Source organism: Diabrotica virgifera, chromosome 8 (assembly GCF_917563875.1).
Source record: "Diabrotica virgifera virgifera chromosome 8, PGI_DIABVI_V3a".
Lineage (NCBI taxonomy): Eukaryota > Metazoa > Arthropoda > Insecta > Coleoptera > Chrysomelidae > Diabrotica > Diabrotica virgifera.
Window position 1 is genome coordinate 42,994,356 of NC_065450.1, and position 24,858 is coordinate 43,019,213.

The 24,858-nt window shown below is 34.0% G+C and overlaps 1 protein-coding gene across 4 annotated transcripts in view; it reads left to right on the forward strand.

Moving 5' to 3' along the window:
- LOC126889923 (E3 ubiquitin-protein ligase MYCBP2) overlaps nt 1–24,858 on the forward strand; it is a 743,799-nt gene that overhangs the window by 122,542 nt on the left and 596,399 nt on the right. For all 4 annotated transcript variants that reach the window (XM_050658657.1, XM_050658658.1, XM_050658659.1 and 1 more), the window contains exons 14-19: nt 4,856–5,578; nt 8,826–9,065; nt 9,169–9,363; nt 14,094–14,300; nt 18,874–19,014; nt 19,215–19,393. In XM_050658657.1, coding sequence (XP_050514614.1) covers nt 4,856–5,578; nt 8,826–9,065; nt 9,169–9,363; nt 14,094–14,300; nt 18,874–19,014; nt 19,215–19,393 — 1,685 coding nt within the window. The remainder of the gene's footprint in view (nt 1–4,855; nt 5,579–8,825; nt 9,066–9,168; nt 9,364–14,093; nt 14,301–18,873; nt 19,015–19,214; nt 19,394–24,858) is intronic.

Sequence of the window (24,858 nt, forward strand, 5' to 3'; positions counted from 1 at the left end):
AAAGTCAGATTTGACCTCTAAAAATCTTATGAACAAGCTGTTTTTGCTAAGAATATCAATTTTGGGACCCCAAAAAGATGCAAACCTCTTTGCCACTCCTACCCCCGGCCTTCCTCCTAAAACCACCCCTCGTAGAGGGGTTCGATCAACTTTTATTTCTATTTTCTCTTGAACACCGTGTAAAAAGCAGTTGTTTTTAGAACTTTCTAGCAACGTATTAGTATAATATAATATTTATGGATTACCATCGAAGGTCGATATGATTAACCAAAAAAGAAGATGTGTTTGGTGATTTTTTTAGTGACTTTCTTGGGTGTGAATCTGTCTTTTTAGTTTACTCCTCCTGGTTTAAAAACAAAGCATAGTTTTCTAAAATTCCTAATTTTTCCACTACATATTCAACTATTGGCATACCTCTAACATGATTTTGTTTTCAGCTGCTGCAGGTTTTCTGCGCTATAATTTGGATAAATCTTTTACTGCACCAATTTCGTTTAACTTTTTATTAATTTATTGATAAGGGACCTTGATATGATATTATTAGGATATACAAATTATATAATATTATTCAAATTAAACGAGTTTATTCATATTAATGTACCTATTCACTTTGGCGAAGATAATGTAAATGAACATTACATAAAATATAATCAGCATTTCTTAAGGACTCTAAAAAGTTAAATATGTACCAGAGGATCTATTTGAAATAAAAAATTCATTAGATTTACTGAATAACGTAAAATCTGACAACAATGTAAATACCGCCGTAATATCGATCGCACCACAAGGTCCTTACACATCAAAATCTGTAAAAATCTAGGAAGCCGTTTCCGACATAATTGAGTCGTTTCATACTTAAGACTCGCCCTGTAGATTGAAAATGAAGAAAAAACAAGCATTATTTTAAAAGGGCTTCATTTTTGTTTTTTGAAAAGGTTTGGAGGAGTTTTTGATGAAGTTTTAGTGATTTTAAGTCACTGCATTTTTACACTAGAAAATCATTTTTTATGGGAAATAAGCCACAATTTTACTAAAAAATGAATTTATTAACGTTTCGAAGCCCAAATCGGTTTTCGTTGTCAAAATACAAAATACTATTAAAATAAAACAAACATGTTGTTGCTAAGTAAAAAAATTCTTCTAATAATTTATTTAATCTGACTCATTTATATTGGCAATTCAGACGTATATTATACATTTTAAAGTAGAAGACTTTAAAATGATATCGCCAATATTTATGAGTTGCGTTCCTGGGACGACTTTACTAAAAGATAGTTCATTCGATTACATGAAATCAATCCCAACTCAAGAATATCCGTCGCAAAAAAATCATAGCATGTGATCTGTCTTTAAAAAGACAACCAAATGCAACGATGACAGTAAAATTCTCGCGTTAGAGATTCCATAGTAAATCACGAGGGAAAACCAGGAAAAAACCTCGTGATACTATCCCGACATCGTAAGTATTTGGTCTTACATTTAATCTACCTTCAAAAAACTAATACCAAATTCTGACTTTAATATGTTTAAATTATAAATAATATTAATATTACATAGATATACAATAAGTAATACTAAAATATAAAATTTGTACTAACTCGATATGTTATTGACTTACTAATCGTGGTATTTTCTTTCTATTGACTTCCTCTTTCAGTATGGGTAACCACATCCTACTGAATTCTACCGAGGAATTTGCGACACAATTGGTTTCATTTAGCATAATTAGAGCCGCTTCTTTGATTTTTCTCTTTTTACTATCTGATTCTTTCAGAACTATACTTGAATCTCTCCACTGAACTCTATGTTCATTATCCCATGCGTGTTGACATATCTGAGATCTATCAAATTCTCTGTTTTTAATATAAGACTGATGTTCACTTATTCTAACGTTTAATGGTCTTGATGTTTCACCTAAATAAAATTGTTCGCATTCACAAGGTATTCTATAAATGCAATTCTTTGTTCTTTCTTGTTCATTGTTAGGTTTAGTTTTAGATAGAATAGATCTCAATGTGTTTGTTGTTTTGAATGTTGTTGAAATGTTGAATTTATTTCCTATCGTTTTAAGTTTCTCGGATAGTCCTTTTATATATGGTATTGTTATTTTCCTCGTATTATTTCTTGTGAATGTTGTAGGATCCCGTTCTAAGTTGTTCTGTTCCATTCGATCTAATCTTGTCAATTCCTTATTTATAAACGATAAAGGATAATCATTTTTTAATAAAACAGATGTTAACAATTGTTTTTCTTCTAAAAATGAATTTTCGTTAGAACAAGTAATTTTGGCTCTATCATATAAGGATTTAATGATTCCCTTTTTAACGTTGATGTTGTGATTTGATTTGTAATTGAGATATCTGTTGGTGTGTGTTGGTTTTCTATACACTTGAGTCTCATATCCAGTATCCTTCTTTGAGACTAAAACATCGAGGAAAGGCAAAGTGTTATTGTATTCCTTTTCCATTGTAAATTTTATTGTCTCTTCTTGATCGTTTATAATATTCAGGAATGTATCCAACAATTCTGATCTATGAGGCCATATTGAAAACACATCATCTACATATCTCCACCATACTGTGGGTTTTAAATTTTGTTTAGAAATGATATTAGTTTCGAAATCCTCCATAAATATATTAGCCAATAATGGAGATAAAGGAGAGCCCATTGCTAGACCAAAATTTTGTTTATAGAATTCATTATTTAGTTGAAAATAGGTATTATTAGTACATAATGTCAATAACTCCATTATAGCTGATACATTTAGTTTTGTCCTAGTTGTCAATGTATTATCATTTTCTAACTTCATTTTAATTATGTTTAAAGTTTTATCTAATGGCACATTTGTAAATAAACTGTTTATGTCAAAACTTACTAAAATATTATTTGGATTAAATTCAATACTTGTTAATTTGTTTAAAAAATGTTTTGTATTTTTTATAAATGTGTCATTATTATTTGCAAATGGTTTTATAATATTTAATAAAAATTTTGAGAGCTCACTACAAGGAGAATTGATGGTACTACAAATGGGTCTAAGTGGAATAATCGCTTTATGAATTTTCGGTACTCCATAAAAATGTGGTGTCTTACTGTAATGAGGTGTCATTAATTTTCTTTGATAGTACGTTAGATCATTTTTAAATTTGAATAAAGTTTTATAAATTTTGTTTTCCAGTGTCTTCGTTGGATCCTTCGTTAATTTGGTATAAGCTCCATTTGTAATTAGATCTGTAATTTTGTCCTCATATTGTATTTTATCCATTATTACAGTTGCATTTCCTTTATCTGCTGGTAGGATTGTTATGGAGTCATCATTTTTTAAAGTTTTTAAAGCTTTCATTTCCTCTTTGCTGATGTTCTGTTCAATTTTATTAGATTTTTCCAATTCAAGTTTACATAGTACCCTATATTGTTCTTTTTCATGATTTGGTAAACACTGGGATATATATATATATATATATATATATATATATATATATATATATATATATATATATATATATATATATATATATATATATTTTTTGAAATAGGTATAGAAATTAAAAAAAAATCATGAAAAAGAACAATATAGGGTACTATGTAAACTTGAATTGGAAAAATCTAATAAAATTGAACAGAACATCAGCAAAGAAGAAATGAAAGCTTTAAAAACTTTAAAAAATGATGACTCCATAACAATCCTACCAGCAGATAAAGGAAATGCAACTGTAATAATGGATAAAATACAATATGAGGACAAAATTACAGATCTAATTACAAATGGACCTTATACCAAATTAACGAAGGATCCAACGAAGACACTGGAAAACAAAATTTATAAAACTTTATTCAAATTTAAAAATGATCTAACGTACTATCAAAGAAAATTAATGACACCTCATTACAGTAAGACACCACATTTTTATGGAGTACCGAAAATTCATAAAGCGAATATTCCACTTAGACCCATTTGTAGTACCATCAATTCTCCTTGTAGTGAGCTCTCAAAATTTTTATTAAATATTATAAAACCATGTGCAAATAATAATGACACATTTATAAAAAATACACAACATTTTTTAAACAAATTAACAAGTATTGAATTTAATCCAAATAATATTTTAGTAAGTTTTGACATAAACAGTTTATTTACAAATGTGTCATTAGATAAAACTTTAAACATAATTAAAACGAAGTTAGAAAATGATAATACATTGACAACTAGGACAAAACTAAATGTATCAGCTATAATGGAGTTATTGACATTATGTACTAATAATACCTATTTTCAACTAAATAATGAATTCTATAAACAAAATTTTGGTCTAGCAATGGTCCGCCAATAATTGCCAATATAAATGAGTCAGATTAAATAAATTATTAGAAGATTTTTTTTTACTTAGCAACAACATGTTTGTTTTATTTTAATAGTATTTTGTATTTTGACAACGAAACCCGATTTGGGCTTCGAAACGTTAACAAATTCATTTTTTAGTAAAATTTTGGCTTATTTCCCATAAAAAATACGTAATTATAAAAATGCCACAAGGAAATAGCTTCAGAACAACAACTAGAAAATCACTATTATTTCGCTCATTCAACTTTTAAAATTCACAAAAAAGACATGGTTACCCTCGTTCCGTTTTTATCATCAAAAAGTGGACATTTTCTGTGCAATTCGACAATATGTTAAAAAAGTAACAAACGGCTTGAACGTTTTTTAGATTATCTAATTTTCTTTGATTTTATATTTTAAAGAATACATAATAGTGTAACAAGTTCGTTGACATTTTGTAATAATATCTTGTGTGGGAGTGACTAATCACCTGATTTGTTGACTTCTATTGACTACTTTTTTTATTTATTAAAGGCCCATCGCTGGTACGTGGCCTGGTGTCGCATCAGTGGCCCTAGCAGCGACTGCGGATCCTCTGGCCAAACTATGGTTACAACAGAAGATCAAATCCTCTTCTATTTCAAATCATCCAAGAAATCGAACAACGGCACAGACGTGAACGCTGGTCAGATTCCACAACTTCTTTATAAAATAGTAACGCCAGACAATCAATCTTCTCCAAGACAAAGTGACATTAGCGAACCGATTCACATATTATCTAAAGATTTTTCAAGAACTGTCACAAGGGAATGCTTCCAGAGTTTACTTTCTCTGTTGCAGTGGTCATGGAATACGTTTAAATGGGGCATCGTGGAAGGGCACAATCATAAAGTATCTTACACCAGTTTGGAACTGGAGAGACTGGTTTACATTAGCAGAGCTAGCTTACGCTTAATATGTACTTATACCAATGAGATATATCCTCGACATATTAACAAGAAAATGTCATTGGAAAACGTCCAGCTAGCCGAGTGTATAGGGGAAGTTAGAACGCTACTAAAGCAAATTTTGTCTGATAACATCCCGATAGTTATGCAGAATAAGAAGTCTAGCAGAAGCAATACTATGAGCATTAGTTTGATGAACAATGTTCTGGATGAATGTCATAATACATTCGTGTCATGTTTTCATGCTTTCTATCCAACAGCACATTTAAAGTGGACCTGTTTGTGTGACCTGCTTAGCGAATGCAATAAGGTAAGTTAATTCTTTTATACTGCTTATAAAAGTAACCGAATACAGTGGAACCCTGATAAGTCGTGCTCCGATAACTTGGAATTCCGGCTTACCCGGACCGATTTTCATCAGACAAAACAAACATTTTTTCACTTTGAATGAGTTTTTTACCAAGAAATAAACAATACTGTATACAAATGTACGTAATTTAGATGTACTGTACATATGCATTTCATGTTTTTGCAATTATAATGAAGTATATCTGTAAGTAAACCATTTTCTATTCATTTTTACCATATTCTCCGGCTAACCCGACTTTTCGATAACCCAGATCGGCCGCGGTCCCGATTAATCCGACTTATCGAGGTTCCACTGTACTTCTTTGTTTACATTAAAATGCGAATCTGGGTAAAGAGAAGAAGTAAATAACGTACTATAAAAGAATTAACCAGATAAAAGGTAAATAATAAAAAAATCAAAAATATCTAGTCCAAGTTTGAACTTCGACGAAGCTTTAAAGCTTTTAAGTAAGTTACAAGTTTCCCAAATTTTGCATAGATTTATTTACAAAACTATTAAAATAAACAACTTCTTCTTGATGTGCCTATTCATGACTACTTGTGGCAATCATCATGGCAATCTTTATATTATCAGTGTCAACTCGAAAAAGCTGCACAGATGTTGTATTGTTAAACTTCTGAGGTTATTTAACTAGGATGTTATGACTGTCTATTGTGGCCAGTATCATGTCATTCTAGAAAAAATTTCTTGCTCTAATATATTATTGGTTCATCATTTACCTCTTCTTTTAGCTCAAAGTTGTTATCTCTTTGGTTTTCAAATAGTTTCTCTAGGTATTTTTCCATGTTCTTATTTTACTATGTCCAAGATAACGATTCCGTCAGAATCAGTTAGATTTCCTTTATGTCTCCGTCTTAGTCCATCTGTAAGTTCTTTAACATTCCTATGTATATTGTGACTATCGTACTTTGACTGTAGAGTCTCAATTTCTTCGCATCTTTCCATTGCTTCTTTTTCTTTCGCTTCTCTGATTTTCCTTCTTATTGTTATATTTGTCGTTTTATATCTATCTGAGACATATACTTGGGACAAATAATGAAATTGAATAGAGACAACCAAACAGCAGAAATAAAGAGACAAACGAAGTTAGCGTGGACCTCGTTTGGTAAGCTCAGCTTCATATTGAAGAATAAAAAATACCCTCAATATCTAAAAACGAAAATCTACGACCAATGTATTCTTCCGGTCCTTACATATGAATGTCAAAAATGGACGTTCACAAAAGCGAATATGGACAGAATTGCGAAAACACAAAGAGCAATGGAAAGACAAATGATCAATGTAAGACTGTCAGGTAGAAAAAGGAATTCCTGGGTAAGAAATATCACAAAAGTTAAAGATGCTACTCGTGAAACAGCTAAACTAAATGGAAATTCGCCGGTCATACGATTAGACAAAAAGACGAAAGATGGAATAAAATTATTACAGAGTGGAGACCATGGACATATAAACGAAAGAGAGGAAGACCACAGATGAGATAATAGATGACCTAAAACACCAAGCAGGCTCAAAATGGATGCACATGGCTCAGGATAGAGAAAGATTGAGGAGCGAAGGGGAGGCCTATGTCCAATATTGGATGTCGCAAGGCTAATAGATAGATAGATAGATAGATATCTATCTGGGACATTTTTGTCATAGGGCATTATCCATCAGGCAATGGGATAAGACAGGAAGATTCCTTGAGTCCTCTAGCTGATCATGGATGAAATAATAAAACAGTAAAATTAAAAAAGTATACCGAATGGGAGAAAAACAACTTAAAATAATCTGCTATGCAGACGACGAAATACTAATCTCTCAAAGTGAAGATGATTTACAACGTATGCTGCACCAATTTAATATAACCGCTAGAATATTTTACATATTAATTTCCAAATTTAACATAAAGACCAAATGCATGGTTATAAAGTTATAACAGTAAATATACCTACGGAGATCTAAATTAGATTCAAAGGGTCAGATAATAGAACAAGTAGTCATGGTGTTTAAATATCTAGGCATCAAAGTTTATCTAGCTACGAAAAGCACGAAACACAAGTGGAAGATCAAGCAAACAGAGCCGTAGGTGGTCTGAATGAAACAATATGGAAAAATAAAAATATCTGAAAAGAAATGAAAGGCAGAATTTACAAAACAGTCATTAGACCAATAATGACATACGCGGCAGAAAGACGAACTGATACAGAAAGGACAAAAAGGATGCTTAAAACAGCAGAGATGGAAACCAGACCAATAATCACATACGCGGCAGAAACACGAACTGATACAGAGAAGGCAAAAAGAATGCTTGAAACAGCAGAGATGGAAACCCTTTGACAAATCGATGATAAGATATTATGGGATATAGCTGGATGTGGAAGTGAAAATATTCATCGGAGATGCAAGGTTAGTAACTGGGTAAAAAACAGAAGAGAATAATGGAACTACCACATAAGCTGAATGACAAAAAATAGAGTAGTAAGGACGGCGACAGACTGTTCCAAGAGACCACCAAAACGATGAAATGACAACTTACTACAGGAAGCACATTGAAAACATACAGAGTCATTTCTACACACAAAGAAGAAGAAGATATATTAGTTTCAGAATCTCATGTGTCATCCATGGTTTTTCTTGATTAATTTATCTGCCTTCAAGTATTCATTCTTTACATTTTGGACTATTTCTGTAATCTGTTTGATCGTTTGTTCGTCATTCGCTTCTTCTCTAAGTGTCTCTAGCTAAACAACTAACAAATAAAATAGAGAAATGATAAATCCCAGATCTAAACAATAAACCTAGAAATCCTCGTGGAACCACTTTCTGGTAATATCCTTAATCTCTGCCTTTTACAATTTATAAGGCAAGGAGACGACAAATAAAGGAAACGAAAGGGGTTCTACAATATGCAGTCACAGTCCGTCTATTCGTCTAGGAAAAATTCCAACGAAAGTTGATTCCGATGCCCAGAAATATTTTTATAATTCTGCGACAGCTTGGTTTCGTTTCGATTCAGAAGTGTTCATGTCGTAGCCCCACTGAAGAGGTCTGGAGAGACCGAAACGTACGTAAGGGGATGATAAGTCATCTCTGAACCGAAATGAAACATAAGCTGTTTTTAATAAATAAAATAATTAAAATATACTACCGTATAATATCGTCTCTTGTGTAATATTTAAAAAATAATAATTTCTCTGACTTTTAGGACAATGGACAACACATTTATAACAACAGCCAGAGATTACTGAGCGCAGTACTCTGTGCTCTTTGTGCGCCCACTGTCAGATTAAGAAGTACCTTCCCACTAATTGGACAAAGCATTTGCTCGGAAAGTAGCTTACATAGAGGCCTAAGTCCTTCTGATAACACCGGACTACCGATGATGAGTAATTCGGACTCACATCATTATCCAATTTTGGTGGAACAAATGAGCTACAAGAGTCAGGTGAGTACATTATTGTGTTACTTTCATGAAAGTAGTAAGAAGTAGTAAGAAAGAAGTATATAATTATTGTAGTGTCTAATATCTAATTATTCTTTTGTTTTAGGTGGAATCTACCTCCAGTAATATTTCATGGCAATGGTGTGATGTATTGGAATGCCTCATAACATTGGCTTCAAACCCGGTTGTAAGAAGTTTGCACAAAAGTACAACTTTGTCATCTTCGGATTTATCAAAGTTCTGTTGTCATTTGCTAGCGAGAGTATTAGCCGAATTGGTACATCAGTGTAGCGCTTCTGAAGTAAGTATTTTTCCTGAGACGGCTTAGTGATTTTCTACCATCTGATGTTTCAAAAAACCCTGTTTTAATGTTCTGTTGTCCTCTGATCTTGCCACATAACCTGCCGATCAGATCAGATTAGCTATTACGGTATCCAGCAAAATAAACCGTACTGAAATTCGTATGCGTCAAATTTGTATGTCAGTAGTGAGAGCACGCCAAATAGAATTCTATTTTGCTGACGTCACAAAATCGAATTTCACAATGCAAGAATCGACGGCTGCTAGGCAACGTGACGTCACTAAAATAGAATTATATTTGGCGTGCTCTGGCCCCAGGCGCCGCAACGTACTGAGTGGTTTCCGAACATCGTTATAACGTATGTGAATGTCGTGATAAAGTTAGGTACTTCAGAATGGTTCTGTTTTGCAGAAAAAAATTTGATGGTGGATTACTATTTTCGGTCATACGGAAAAGGTCACAAAAACGATCCAAGCTTAAAAACAACAATGGATGCAGCAGGACGGGACAACGTGTCACACTGTCAGGGAGTCTCTTCGAACATTACACGATCATTTTTGGAGTTTTCACTCACCAGAACTAACGCCACCAGATGCGTACATATGGGGACTGCTAAAGGAGTCAAACAGATCCACCCTCTGGCATTGCGGACTAGAATTAAAGATTTTTTGTGCCAGTGGCAGTGGCAGATCTAGAAATTTGCCTTGGGAGGACAATTAGGGGGGAACTTCTAATGAAAAGCCAACCAAAAGACATAAAAATTATAAACTCAGATTACATTAAAGACAAATAATAGTCCTTGGGCCCACATATACAATTATTATTTATGACCACACCGTCGAAACTTTTTGTACTTGTTATTTGGGTGGAGTCGAACAAATTTGGAAATGGCGCATTATGGTAGTGGGGCGTTTGTCTGTCAAGCTGTCACAAAGTTGTCAATTTTATGCAAGAAAAAAATATATAACCACATTGGTCATTTTATTTTAATCAATGGTTTTTATCATATAAACAGCGAAAACAATTTTGTCGGACAAAAATATTGGGCCATATGATGCGTCGGACACGCTAAATATGTCAAATTTATGAAAATAATATATTTATTACCACATGGCTAATTTTACCAGAATCTACCATAAAACCTTTGTACAATAATGTGGTAACATTGTCGGACAATTTTCACGAAGATGTCAATATAATGGATTTTTTTATTTATTACCACAGATGCCATTTTTATTTTGTACTGTTTTTTTACATGTGTAATGCATATTGGATCACTTGTCGGACAGAAATAATGGGTCGAAAATTTTCAAAAAAGTTTCCGAAATTTTCCCCCTTGTCGGAATTCTTTTTTGAAAATTCTAGAGAAAAAATACAGAACGATGTTTGTCATTGTTCAAGGAGTATGTATACAAATTTTCAGATCAAACTTTTCCAAAATTTTCCTCTTGTCGGAAATTTTTTTGGAAAATTTTGAATACAACTCTACGTCACGCCCTTTTAAATGTTGTACTTAGTGTATGTACCAATTTTAAGCTAAATCGATTCAAAAGTAACCGATAAAAACTGTTTTGAAAATTTTTTTGACAATGCCTCCTCTTAAGGACGTCGATAACCTAAAAGAATTAAGCTTTCTGTTGGTCTGTCCCAACATTTTTGTCGGACAATTACATTTTTGAAGTTATACTTTTTTATGCACGAGGGTGAATTTTTTCATTCCCTGGCGCATGCGCACACCGACAGTATGGTATTAGTCGCAAAATATCGACATTAGAATGCAAAAGCGGTGGTAGCTGATCGGTGGAGCATTCGCCTAGGGATCGAGAGGTCCCCTGTTCGAATCCGGACAAAAGTCATATACTTTTTTTTTTAATTTTTGGTATTCTTTTTGTTCTTTCTAAAATTAGTTTAATATTTAAATACAATACAAAAAAACTGTTTAAAGTAGTTAGGTATATTGATTTCGTTGAAATCATAATATGAAGTTAGATTATATTATAATAGAAGTATAACTTCTTACGTGCGTACAAAGTACACACACATTCTTTTTTTTTGCTTAAGAATATAATTACTTGTAACCTACTACTTTTGTCGGAAAAATGGTTGTGAAGATAAGGGATGCGCGAACCCAGCATAGTTTAAAAGTATCTATAGTTTACTAATAAAAATTAAATTTTTTGTCCGACTGTCGATTTGCCCCAATATTTTTGTCGGCCACTTAGATTTTTTGATTTAGAATATAATTATTTATAATCTCCTATTTTTGTGGGAAAAATGGTTGTAAATAAAGAAAATCCAGGAAATTGACATCTTCGGCGCATCCGACTGCGCATAAGCCCCGTGAAAATTGTTGACAAGGTTACCACATTATTGTAAAAAGGTTTTATGGTAGATTCTGTTAAAATTAGCCATGTGGTAATAAATTCATTATTTTCATAAAGACATATTTTGCGTGTCCGACGCGTCATATGGTCCAATATTTTTGTCCGACAAAATTGTTTTCTCTGTTTATATGATAAGAACCATTGATGAAAATAAAATGACCACCAGTGTGGCTATACATTTTTTTCCTGCATAAAATTGACAACTTCGTGACAGCTTGACAGACAAACGCCGCACTACCATAAAACGCCAAGCTCCAAATTTGTCCGACTTCAACCAAATAACAAATAAAAAAAGTTTCGACGGTGTGGTCATAAATAATAATTTTATATGTGGCCCCAAGGACTGTAATAACTTATAGGGATGAAGTTCTATTAATTTTCCCAATTTAACTATTAATTTTCCTGTGGTTTCTGTTTCATTTCAGCTAATATATTTTTATATTTGAACAATTGTTTTTCTTTAATTTTGAACCTTATTAGGGGGTGGGGAATTTCCTCATTTTCCCTCCCCGTAGATCCGCCACAGGCCAGAGGGCATCTTTAATATCTGTTTTATCGGGAAAGTGCGTCGTCGTGAATAATGTTTGCAAGGCTATGTCATGTATACTAGATATAATGTTCATTTCAGTACCGTTTATTTTGCCGCATACTGTATATGTCTGGTTATGTTTGGTTGGTAGTTTCTAACAGCGTAGATCGCAATAATGTTAAAAGAGAGTATAATGTTCTATATAATAACAGCAGTTATTCTTGCTGAGATATTTTTTTCTACTTGGTTGTCATCTATGATAACGGCCCCCAGATTCTTAAACTCTCTATTTGAGATCATTAAGAGTTCTGTTCTGTCTAATTCTAGGCCTTTAATTTTTGGTTAAAACCATGTATTTCGTCTCCTGTTCATTTATTCCGGGACCCAGATTATCTGCTTGGCAAAACCCTCTATCAGCTCCGACGATATTTTATTTCATGTCCCAATGTAAAATTGTGCAGCAACGGTAACAAGGGGTCTCCTTGCCTGTTACATGTTAAATCTTATATATATATATATATATATATATATATATATATATATATATATATATATATACACCGTTCTTAGGCGTCAACGCCCTTCGGTAGGGATCTATGGAGGAGTATCACCAAGCCGCAAGCCCTTATCCCTTGCCGTACCGCTCCTCCATAGGCCGATCAGACACTAGTTTATTCCAGACAAAGTGGTAGAATATATTGAGTTTTATACTACGGCGTTGGCCTTTTATAAATTTCATGACCTAGCTAAGGCTCGAACCAGCGATCGCAAATCGCAAATCTACTAAACTTGTCGATCGACTGCGCCTCAGCTAACTAGACCGTCTAGACCGACACATGTTAAATCTTACTTTTTAAAAATATTTTTGTGTGCTAATACAGGATGCAGCAAAATAAACAGTACTGCAATGCGTATGCCTCAAATGTGTATGTGTCAGGCGCCGAAACGTGCTGAGTGGTTTCCGAACGTCGTTATAACGTTTGTTAATGTCATGATAATGTTAGGTGCTTCAGAATGGTTCTCAGTTTTGCAGAAAAAATTTTTATGGTCGAGTACTATTTTCGGTCATACGGAAAAGGTCACGAAAACGGTCCAAGCTTAAAATCAATAATGGTTTCAGCAGGACGGGACAACCTGCCACACTGCCAGGGAGTCTCTTCGAATACTGCGCGATTATCTTGAGAGTTGCCACTCACCAGAACTATCGCCACCAGATGCGTACATATGGGGAATTCTGAAGGAGTCAGACAGACCTACCGTCTGCCATTTCGGAATTGCGGACTAGAGTAAAAGATTTTTTCGTGCCAGAGGCAGTGGCGAATCTAGAACTTTGCATTGGAAGGGGAAATTTGCCTTAGGAGGAAACTTCCAATGAAAACCAACCAAAAGACATAAAAAAGATAAACTCAGATTACATAAAACATAAAAATAATAACTTATAGGCATTAAAATCCCTTAATTTTCCTAACTTACATATTTATTGGGTTGAGTTGGTCCTTCTGTGGTTTCGGTTTCATGTCAGCTAATATATTTTTATGTTTAACAATTTTTTTCTTTAATCTTTGACCTTGTTAGGGGGGGATTTTCTTATTTTCCCTCCCCGTAGATCCGCCACAGGCCAGAGGGCATCTTTAACATCTGTTTTATCGGGAACGTCGGTCGTAGTGAATAATTTTTGCAAGGCTAGATCATGCATACTAGATATATAAATAATCATAAACATTTCAATATTCATTTTAGTACTGTTTATTTTGCCGCATACGCATACGGTATGTTTTTAATGTACAGAATTTCTGTAACATTAAAACTCATTACAGGAGGATCTTCAAGGAAATTACGGAAGAATTTTACATATGACGCCGTCTCGGTTTACTAGAACCAATCAATCTAGAACTTGGAATACTGGTAATGGTTCACCTGATGCAATTTGTTTTCAAGTTGATCGTCCTGGAATATCGATAATTGGAGTAGGTGTTTACGGTGGTATTGGTCATTACGAATATGAACTCGAGCTTTTGGAAGATGTAAGTATTCATTAATACGTTTGTATTTCTAGCTCGTCATTGATTTAGTAGGAATATTATTGCTTCCTAGCATCCTAGCTGTAAAAAAGATGTATAAAATGTTATTTAATTGAATTTTAAATGCTTTCAAGCTTCATTTTTCGTATCCTAATGCAAGTTATTTTTAGTTTTTCTTTATACAGTCTAGTCAAATGTCCGTCCCCCTCGTATCTTTTGAACGGCTATACTTATGATAGTGAAATTTGGAGGGGGGAAATAAACGGACGTAGGCTTCTCAACTAGTTATAACAGGTAACGTAATAGTGACAGATGACGTTACAGAGCCACTGTGACCGAGAATTTTAAATGGGACCTTATGGCAAGTGATACCTCGTTTAAAAGGTATTCAAAATACCTATTCAGTCATACTAATTTTTTTGGGTTTAAGTTGATTTTGATGAATAAATTAAATAAATATAACATTGTAGTTTCGCATTTAATTAAAAACAATTCAAATGTCCGCCTATGTTTTTTTTTGTCAAAAAAGTTGACGTTTTTCAGTTCTCTAGTAGTTTTTACGTCAACGTCAACCTTTTTGATAAGTAACCATAGGCGGCAGTTTGAATTTTTATTAAGTAAATTGGAAACTGCAATTTTATATTTATTTCATTTATTCATCAAAATGAGCTTAAACTCAATGAGCTTTAAACAAAATTAGTATGACTGAATAGGTATTTTCAATACCTTTCAAACGATGTATCACTTGCCATAAGGTCGCATTTAAAATTATCTGTCAGTGGCGCCGTAAAGTCATCTGTCACTATTACGTCACCTGTCATGAATAGTTAAGAATTCTACGTCCGTTTATTTCCTCTCTCCAAATTTCACTATTATAAGTATAGCCGTTTAAAAGATACGAGGAGGGGGGACGAACTTTTGACTAGCACAGTATATATAGACTCAGAGGCGGATTTACCTATTGTGCAGGGTGTGCGGTGCACACGGGCGCCGGGATGTTAGGGGCGCCGAGCACCAAAGAGCGGGTCCTTTACTTTGTTTCAACATAAAATATGAAAATTTTTTAAATAGGCGGAATATGAATCAATAACTGACGCGAAAATACATTTTAAAGTAAACTTTTACTATTACCTATTAGATACGGCAATTACTAAATTTGACGAACGCTTCGAACTTTTAAAGCAAAATAATGACACTTTTTCGTTCCTTCAACAATTAAAACACTGGAAGGATAAAACACTGCAGTAAGCGGAGCCCTGCATACTGCAGCCTTTTTATCGGCAGATAGTTTAGTCGGGATGGGCTGTTAGTGCGCATACTGAGCAAACTAAACAGTCGGGTTGGTGAAGAGGTAGCACACTATCAACAGCCGACCGACTATTCTCGAACGATTTAGTACTAAAGTTCTTATTTGACTGTTGAAGTTAGTAGTCGCACAATGAAAAAATTATCCAGACATGTTATTATCGCTCTCATATAACGGAGGAGGAAATCCAAGAAGAGATTCCGACAGTATTGAGTTCATCATAATTTACAGTAAAAGAAATAAGACGACGTGACGGTTAAAAGTAACAGACGTGATCCAGAAGATTGTCATGTTAAAATGGAACTGGGCAGGATACATAGGAAGAATGGAAAACAACCGTTGGACGAAGCAAATTCTTAAATGGCGACCAAGGACTAGCAAAATAAGTAAAGGCAGACCTCAAACAAGATGGACTGATGACATCAAGTGGATGGCTGGTCACGAATTGATGCAAAAAATAACAAACTAAAATGAATGGATACACCTAATGAAGGCTTCCTTCTGGCGATGGATGGAATAGCTGTTGATGATGCTGATGATGAATTCTCATGCAGTGATAGATTATTTAGTGGAAAATTCTACACAATGTATTCTAAATTACTTGATTACCCAAAAAAGTTTTTCGCCTTTTATCGGATGATCTTAGTCACCTTCAATGAACTAGTCATGCTAATTGGGCCATGCAGGTTTCTACAATTAACGATTGTGAATTAGACGATGCCATTTTTTCGCAAAATATTCAAAAAATATTCGCATTGCACAAGTATTGGATACCAAAACTAGGAGAGAATTGAACTATCGACCGATAAACAATCGTCGTGTGTGCGCAAGTTCTAGTTAGCTCACACTGATTAAACTGTCGGCCGATATTTGGCCGACAAATTAGTTTGAAGGCAAACTATCTGCCGATAAAAAGTCTGCAGGGGCTCTTTTGGGTAGGTTGTTCTTACGCCGTGAATACCCGACATAATTTAATATTGGACTATTTACATACACACACCCAAACTTATATGGAATCACCATGTATTTCAAAGTAATTTTTATTTCTTTTGAAAAAATTTGTTGTTGTTGCGAAGAATAAAGGTTTATATTGAAAATAAACAAATATATAAAACAATCGCATAGTACAGCTTGGTACAGTATAGGTTATTTGCTTGAGTTGAAAATTGAACGAAAATAAATAAACTAACTTTTGCGTCCAAAAACAAAAATATGCCTGATGTGGGGTTATAGAACTTACAACGAGGAAAGATTATTGGTCTTGTGGAGAAAGTAATGTTCTCAGAGGGACATAGCTGTAGAGCTAGGGGTAATACAGGGCGTTCTGTCCAAAACCTATGCTAGGTAACAGGAACTAGCAAAGCTCAAAAATAAAGCAAGGGAAAGTCACCAAAAGTAATAACGGCTCTCCAAGATCGTTTAATTGTCCAATCAGCTGGAAGACACCCAACCATTTCTCACCTGCAGCTCCAAAGGCAGCTTTTGGAAGCTACGGGTGTAACTGTTTCAGTTGAAACGATAAGAAGAAGAGTTCGTACCAAGAAGTATACAGCAGGAGACAGTTATGGGTTCCCGAGTTATCCAGGCAGCACAAGATTGATCGCCTAAATTGGTGACTTCACCACCAAAACTGGAACATTGGGAATTGACAAAATGTGCTATTTTCAAAAAAAGTCAGGATTTGCGTAAAATCAAATGACCCATGAAATCTTATACTTAGAGGTCGAAGAACACAAGCAAGAACGAAAACTGTCAGATCTGTTCACAAATATACAAGGGGAAGTGTAATGTCTGGAGAGGAATTGTGATCCGTAAAAAAAACTCTCTTAATTTTCATCCAACCAACTTTAACTGCTCACAGGTATGTTGATAACCTGTAGTCAGGCTCTAGAGAGGTGCAACAGGAGAAAATTTAATTTTATTGGATGATAATGGACCTCTACATACCATTAGAGTGACTACAGACATCATTGAAGCATAAGGTATCCCTTGTTTGGAGTTGCCTGCTTGCTCACCCGAGCTTAATTCTATAGAGTATTTGTGTGATATGCTTAATAGAAAAATTAGAGCTTACCGGGATAATCCACAAAACACCGCACGGTTAGTACAAGCTGCTCTTAAAGGATGGAGCAACCTACCACAACAAAATGTTGATAATTTGATTAGGAGCGTGCCCACGCAAACTGAAGCTTGCATAAGGAGTAGAGGTGATAACACTGACTACCACAAAATACAAAAAATAAATAAAAACAATTTAAGCATTATTCGTTTTACATTGAAATTTTGTATGCTATTGACTTTAAAACAACTACTTTCAATTTGTTTGTTAAATACTTTATTGTTTTATTTAATTGTTATGTATTTGTTATTAAATTGCTTTAAAATATTGTTTGACTTCGTGTGTTTGTTTTTTTCAATTCGCACGAAATAGTAAGAAATATCAGATGATTCCATATAAGTTTAAGTGTGTGTACATCTGGATTTTTGTTTACAATATAAGTGTACCTAATACCCTATGTACTAGTACTAGGAATAGGTAGGTACCTATTCGACTATTCCATTTTGACTGCGCGTCTACCAAAGGGCGCCAAGAGCATCGATTGCACACGGGCACTACATGGGCTAGAGCCGCCTCTGATAGACTTTATATATTATATTATATATTTTTAATTCATTTACTCTTTTGTAGGAGTATTAAGGAGTATTTCTTGTTGGAACTTTTACCACGCTGTTCGATCCTGTTTGATTTATAAATTTTGAAAATCTCAGGAGGTGTAACCAAAGAAAGTATTCCACCTGTTGTCAACCTGGTGGAATGGGAACTATATTTATTGTCGTTTTCTGCGCTACTTCGATTGATAACTTACTTTGTTTTTCGGTAGATGGCTCTAGTTCATCCGTGACATTTCTTTCTTTGCAATTCGGAAGGGCCCAAAGTGTGATACCTGGAGAAATCGGAGAGAGGAGGATTTGGGACTACTGATGAGGGGGAAAAGACCTCCGAAACCGGTAGAGACTCTTCCTGCACTCTCCGATTTAACCAGAGTATTATGCAGCTGCTGCATTTTCGTGTTGCAAAGAAATTGAAAATGTTTATACATTTTTGTTTTTTTTTTTTTGTTTAATAGTAAGAGTTTCCGCTCCGTATGTAAAAATTGGCAAGCACACTGGTCGAATGCCCTTCTTTAGATGCTGATGAGCACGTCCGATTTAAAAATGTATCTTAATTTGCCATAATTGAATATAGGAACTAATCCTTTTATTTTCTAGACAACCTCTCTAAATACTGTGGATTGCCATGCTCATTCCCACCGTTGGAACAGCTTGGAAGTTACTAGAGGATCCTTTGGTCCAGAAGATTTTCCTCCAGATATTATTGAAATCAAATTTGACAGAGCAATCTCAGTTAAGGTGAGGTTCATTCAATACCTATTTAAAGTCAATAATATGTCAAAAATGAATAACCATTTTCAATCTGGTGGGATTTAGAGTAATATTTTTGGTATTGTTTTATGTGCTATTAGATTGAAAGCTAGTCTTTTTAGTCTTTTAGAAAAAAGTATTTTTTCAATAATATGTCCTTAAATTAATTCCATGTTTTTGTACTTTAGGAAAACATTAAATATGCCGTACGATTACGAAATCATGGAGGAAGAACTAACAATGGAGATGGTGGATTAAATTCTATTAAGGGATCGGATAATACCATTTTCACATTTTCTACGTGTTCCTTGAGTTTTAATGGTACAACTCTTACTAGAGGCCAAATTCCAATTATTTTATATTACAGGTATGTAGTGTATTTTTATTTGAAATATTTATTTATTTTTTATTTTAAATGTTGTAACGGGTAGCTCTGTTAGACACCAGACTCACTAAAACAGTTAAATTTAAACAAAAATGTATTCTGAATAAATAAATAACAAAACAAAATTAACTTCTCTGTACAATAAAAATAAAATATCAATTCCGTCGAAGATTTCGACGATCCTACGGCCCGTTGTTGATGCCTGCGAAAAATATATACTGTTGTATAATTTTTATGGGAAAAATTTAGAAAATTAATTTATGTCAGAGACCACGAGATCATAGATTTTCATCGTCCTGTATATGACTAAAAAATTGTAAATAGTATAATTTAGTTAGTAAACAGTGTTTTCGCGGAAAGTGAAAATATTTAGGTGGTTTGTTAATGGTTCTCTGAACGGACTTATACAATTATGCGGTAGGATTAGAAAGTTCATTTATTTCGCTTTGGAATGGACAATAGGACTTTTATAAATGTTTCTTAGAAGGATAGACAGTAAACAAAATTATTGAGTTTTAGAATATAAGGTTTTTTGTTTAGCATGTAGAAAAACAAGAGTAATTATAGTGTCTCCTGGAATTTTGATAAAACGGAAAAGTTGTATACAAAAATAATCTGTTCTTGAGAAATAAAAGTATAGATGTAATGTGTAGAGATGATGTTTTGTGATTGACGAGAAAGACGGATGGAAGGGGAAGAGAATGTTGAGTCTGAGTTTGAGGAGAAAAAAAGTTTCAGTGTGTAAAGAAGATTTGAAGAGACCAGCCCAGTTTTTGAAAAGTAGTAAGTTTGTGTAAAGTGGTGAAGTTGGTGGCCGTGATAAGCAGAATCGTGTTGAAGCAAATCGTTGATTGAGTCGAGAAGTTCAATCTCCTCGTGTCCGAAGAGATTCCAGTTTTTTTGTCTAGAACGAGTAGCCGGCTTATATCAGTTTGCACAAGATATAGAGCAGAGAACAAATTGAGGAGAGATTACGAGCGAGTGCTGTTGTTTATTTGTGAAACAGTTTGTACGAGAAGGACCGTCATAGCATCCTAGGAGCAGGTGTGGGAGAAACCAGGACTACACAATCCATAAGAGGAAGGAAAGAAGAGAAAAAAAAAGTTGGTCAGATTATTTGTAAAAAGGAAAGTGTTGTATACCACATACCATATTTTTTTTGTTATTTAACAGTTCTACAGCATAACATAGTCTTTAATAAATTCAAAGAATAAATAAGTAATCTATTCAAATGGAGGAAATTAAATTTTGGTTTTTTTTTGTATAATACTAAGTACAGTCTACCGAATCATTTAAATAAAATTTTTGTAAAAGAAGGATATAGCAGAATTAAAGATAAATGTATTAGATAAGAAATAGTAACAACAAAATTGATTTTAACATTCATTTAAATCTTATATTTATGGTATTCTGGATAAATAAATAATATTTCTAGTTGTTATATGACATTGAGTGTATTTATTTTCCCTGTTTTGTCCTGGTAGAAGTAAACAACCAGAGATGCTAGAAGCCACAAACTAAAGGTAATAGATTAAAATAAATTAGCCCTGAGAATAAATCTTATCTGCAGAGTTTTATTTAACTTTGGTTTTGTTTCCATAAGCAGTGATTAATATAATTGGTTAATTAATTGAAATTAGAATATGCTGATCAATCTTAGAACAAAGAGAAAAGGTACAGCATAACAATACATATATGGTTAATATTATGAAAATTGAAACTAAAGTACGATACGTTAGTCACACACACGCCAAAGAGAAAGAACAATCACTAGTTGTTTTGGGTCAGCGATAGACGAATCGATCAATACTCGATCCGGTAAGGAACGGGAAAGCGACCAATCAATATTGGGTCACCACGGCAAGACGGTGTGGCCTTAAATCAACACTTTAAGACTGGGTTTGGTAACTTCAACTAAATTAACACTTTAGCAGAAGCCTTTGGCCTTCAGTCGATACCCTAGGGCCAGTGGAGTTGTTACCAGATTAACACTCCGACAGAACTCTCCTCCTAGTGTCGCAGAGACTTAACGATCCCAATAACTGAGCGGGACAAGCCGAATTGAACCGACTACAAGCACAACCGGATTGTCGATCTTTCGATGTATGGATAAGTACATATTTTAGAACTTTAAAACTTCTAAAAATCTTATAAGTTTTAAAAGTATTTAAAACATTGTTTATTTTAAATCATTGTTCATTATCACCTAATATATGTATTATTCTGAAGCTATTTCTTTGTGGCATTTACCTATGTAATTTATTATTCTAAATGGGAAATAAGCCACAATTTAACTTATATTAATGATTGTACATATTATTAACGTTTCCACTTCCACTTCGGACGTTTAAATATACAAGTAGTTTTTAATAATAATTGTTTTCAGACAATTGTTGTGTTTGTGTTTTTTTTTTGTAAAATTTAAAATTTCCACAACAATTGTCTGAAAACAATTATTATTAAAAACTACTTGTATATTTATACGTCCGAAGTGGAAGTGGAAACGTTAATATGTACAAACATTAAGTTAAATTGTGGCTTTATTATTTCCTATTTAGAATAATAAATTACATAGGTAAATGCCACTAAGAAATAGCTTCAGAATAATATATTAGGTGATAATGAACAATGATTTAAAATAAACAATGTTTCAAATACTTTTAAAACTTTTAAAAGATTTTTAGAAGTTTTAAAGTTCTAAAATATGTACTTATAATTATCATTCGTTCGTACCGCGTAATACCTACATCGAAAGATGACAATCTGGTTGTGCTTGTAGTCGGTTCACTTCGGCTTGTCCCGCTCAGTTATTGGGATCGTTAAGGCCGATGCCACATTATGCGTTTTGACCGGATGCGTTTCCGCCGCATCCGGTGAAAACGCATAGTGTGACAGATCGGTCCGGTTGCGTTGGAAACGGATGCGTTTTGAGTCATCGGTACGCGCTTACAAACTGCACCAGACTAAACGCATAGTGTGACAGGTCGGTCCGGTTGCGTTGGAAACGGATGCGTTTTCACCGCATCCGGTCAAAACGCATAATGTGGCATCGGCCTAAGTGTCGCAGAGCACGTTACGTTACCAGTGATTCTTTTCCTAGTGGCCAACGATGGTCGCGGAAAGTAAGGTGGGCGTGGGAGTGCGTATGTGCGGTTATTTTTTCGTCAAGACGCGTACAAAAATCGAACGCGGCATTGGCACTCTGCCAACAACTGACTTGCAAGATGCTTATCCAGTTATTGGTGTTGAAGAAAGTCTTGCTAAACCATGGTACGAGAATATCCGTGCTACCGTACATTAAATAATGTTTTGTATAAAAGTACATAAGTTTTTCCATTTCTTTCATTATTTTTATGTCAGTCAAAAATAACTTACAACCTTTCTGTCCACCTCTAAACGTTATTATTGTGATCTTTAATTTTTTATAATAAAATTAGATGATACGTATACGTGTATTTTATACAGGGTGTTTGGTAAATAATGGGCCATAGCTTAACCTTAGATTCCTGAGGTTAAAATAGATCGATTTAAGCTAACTTACCTTAGTACACAAGTTGATAATAGGTTTGTTCTAGCAAACAGTCAAACTAGTCAGAAACCGTCAGCAAACAGTTGATCAGTGAGAAATCATAATACAGTCACCAGTGCTATCCCCTCTACTCGCGCTGGTCCACTATTCGCTGACGGTTTCAAACCGTTTGAAACTTATGCTAGAACAAACCTATTAATCAAAATACAGGGTGTCAAAGTTAAACTTTTATTTTATTTATTTTTGAATATTTCCTGGCATGCATGGGACAACAACATGAAATTTGGTAAGTGGTGCTGGTACTGTCCACGCTACTAAATTATGTTAAACAAACGTTTCTGGCTACTACCAGAGAAAACGTGAATTGTTGACCCTTCCCAAATTCTACGCCACTAGCGGAATTGCTATTTTGGTGCAATTTTTTTATTCTCCAATACTTTCTATGTAAATAACATACTCTTCGTTCGTAACGATAAAGCCATTAGTTTTCGAGATATTTGAAGCTAAAAACGAAGGAGCATAATAGATTAATCAAAATAAGTGTGCCTTTTCATTTTTAACTTCAAATATCTCGAAAACTAATGACTTTATCGTTACGAATGAGTATATTATTTGCATAGAAAGTATTGGAGAATCTAAAAATCGTGCTAAAATAGCAGTTTCATCAGTTGCGTAGAGTTTCGGAAGGGTCAACCATTCTCTTTGCCCTGTAGTACGCCTCTGGTAGCAGCCAGAAACGATATTTTAACATAATTTAGTGGCTGCATAGTGCCTACACTATCTGCCAAGTAGCATAAGGAAATACAGTAGAACCCCGCAAATCCGAACTAATTGGGGGGACAGCCTGTTCGGATTCCGAAAAGTTCGGATTATCCGAAAGTTAGCCTTAACTAGTAGTTCAAAGCTTTCATTGTGATTTTGAGTAGCCAAACGTTCTCGCAGAGTGTGGACAATATTTTTGGACTCAAGTTGAATACGAGAGTACCAAAGTAAGTTTGTGTTTAACCTTTATAAACACTTTATAAACCTATATATTAAAGTATAATATTTATTTTTAAGAAATTTTAAATGTCAAAGTGCTAGTAATCCTACATTGTCCAATTTTCTGGCTTTACTCTGTATAATAAACATGTTTTTAAATTTTTTGTCTTAAATTTTTAAATTTTTTTCACTTTCCGTTGGTTCGGATTTGCCGAAAGTTCGGATTCGCGGGGTTCGGATTTACGGGGTTCTAGTGTAGTTTTATAGTACCGGGCACACATAGTTCTTAAAGTTTTAAATAAAGAATAAATTATTTAAAAAAAAAAGAATACTTTAAAATAATTTGACACATCCATGTTATACTTGGCAGAAAGTGTAGGCACTGTACACCCTACTAAATTATGTTAAATAATCTTTTCTGGCTACTATCAGAGGCGTACGACAGGAGAACATGAATGGTTGGCCCTTCTCAAATTCTACGCCACTGATGAAACTGCTATTTTAGCATAATTTTTAGAGTTTCCAATACTTTCTATGCAAATAATATACTCTTCATTCGTAACGATAAAGTCATTAGTTTTCGAGAGATTTGAAGTTAAAAATGAAAAGGTACACTTATTTTGATTAATGTATAATTCTCCTTCGTTTTTAGCTTCAAATATCTCGAAAACTAATGGCTTGATCGTTACGAATGAAGAGTATGTTATTTACAGAGAAAGTATTGGAGAATCAAAAAATTGCACTAAAATAGCAATTCCGCCAGAGGCGTAGAATTTGGTAAAGGTCAACCATTCACGTTCCCCCGTCGTACGCCTCCGGTAGTAGCCAGAAACGTTTGTTTAACATAATTTAGCAGGGTATACAGTACCTGCACCACTTACCAAATTTAGTGTTGTTGTCAAATGCCTGTCAGGAAATATTATAAAATAAATAAAAT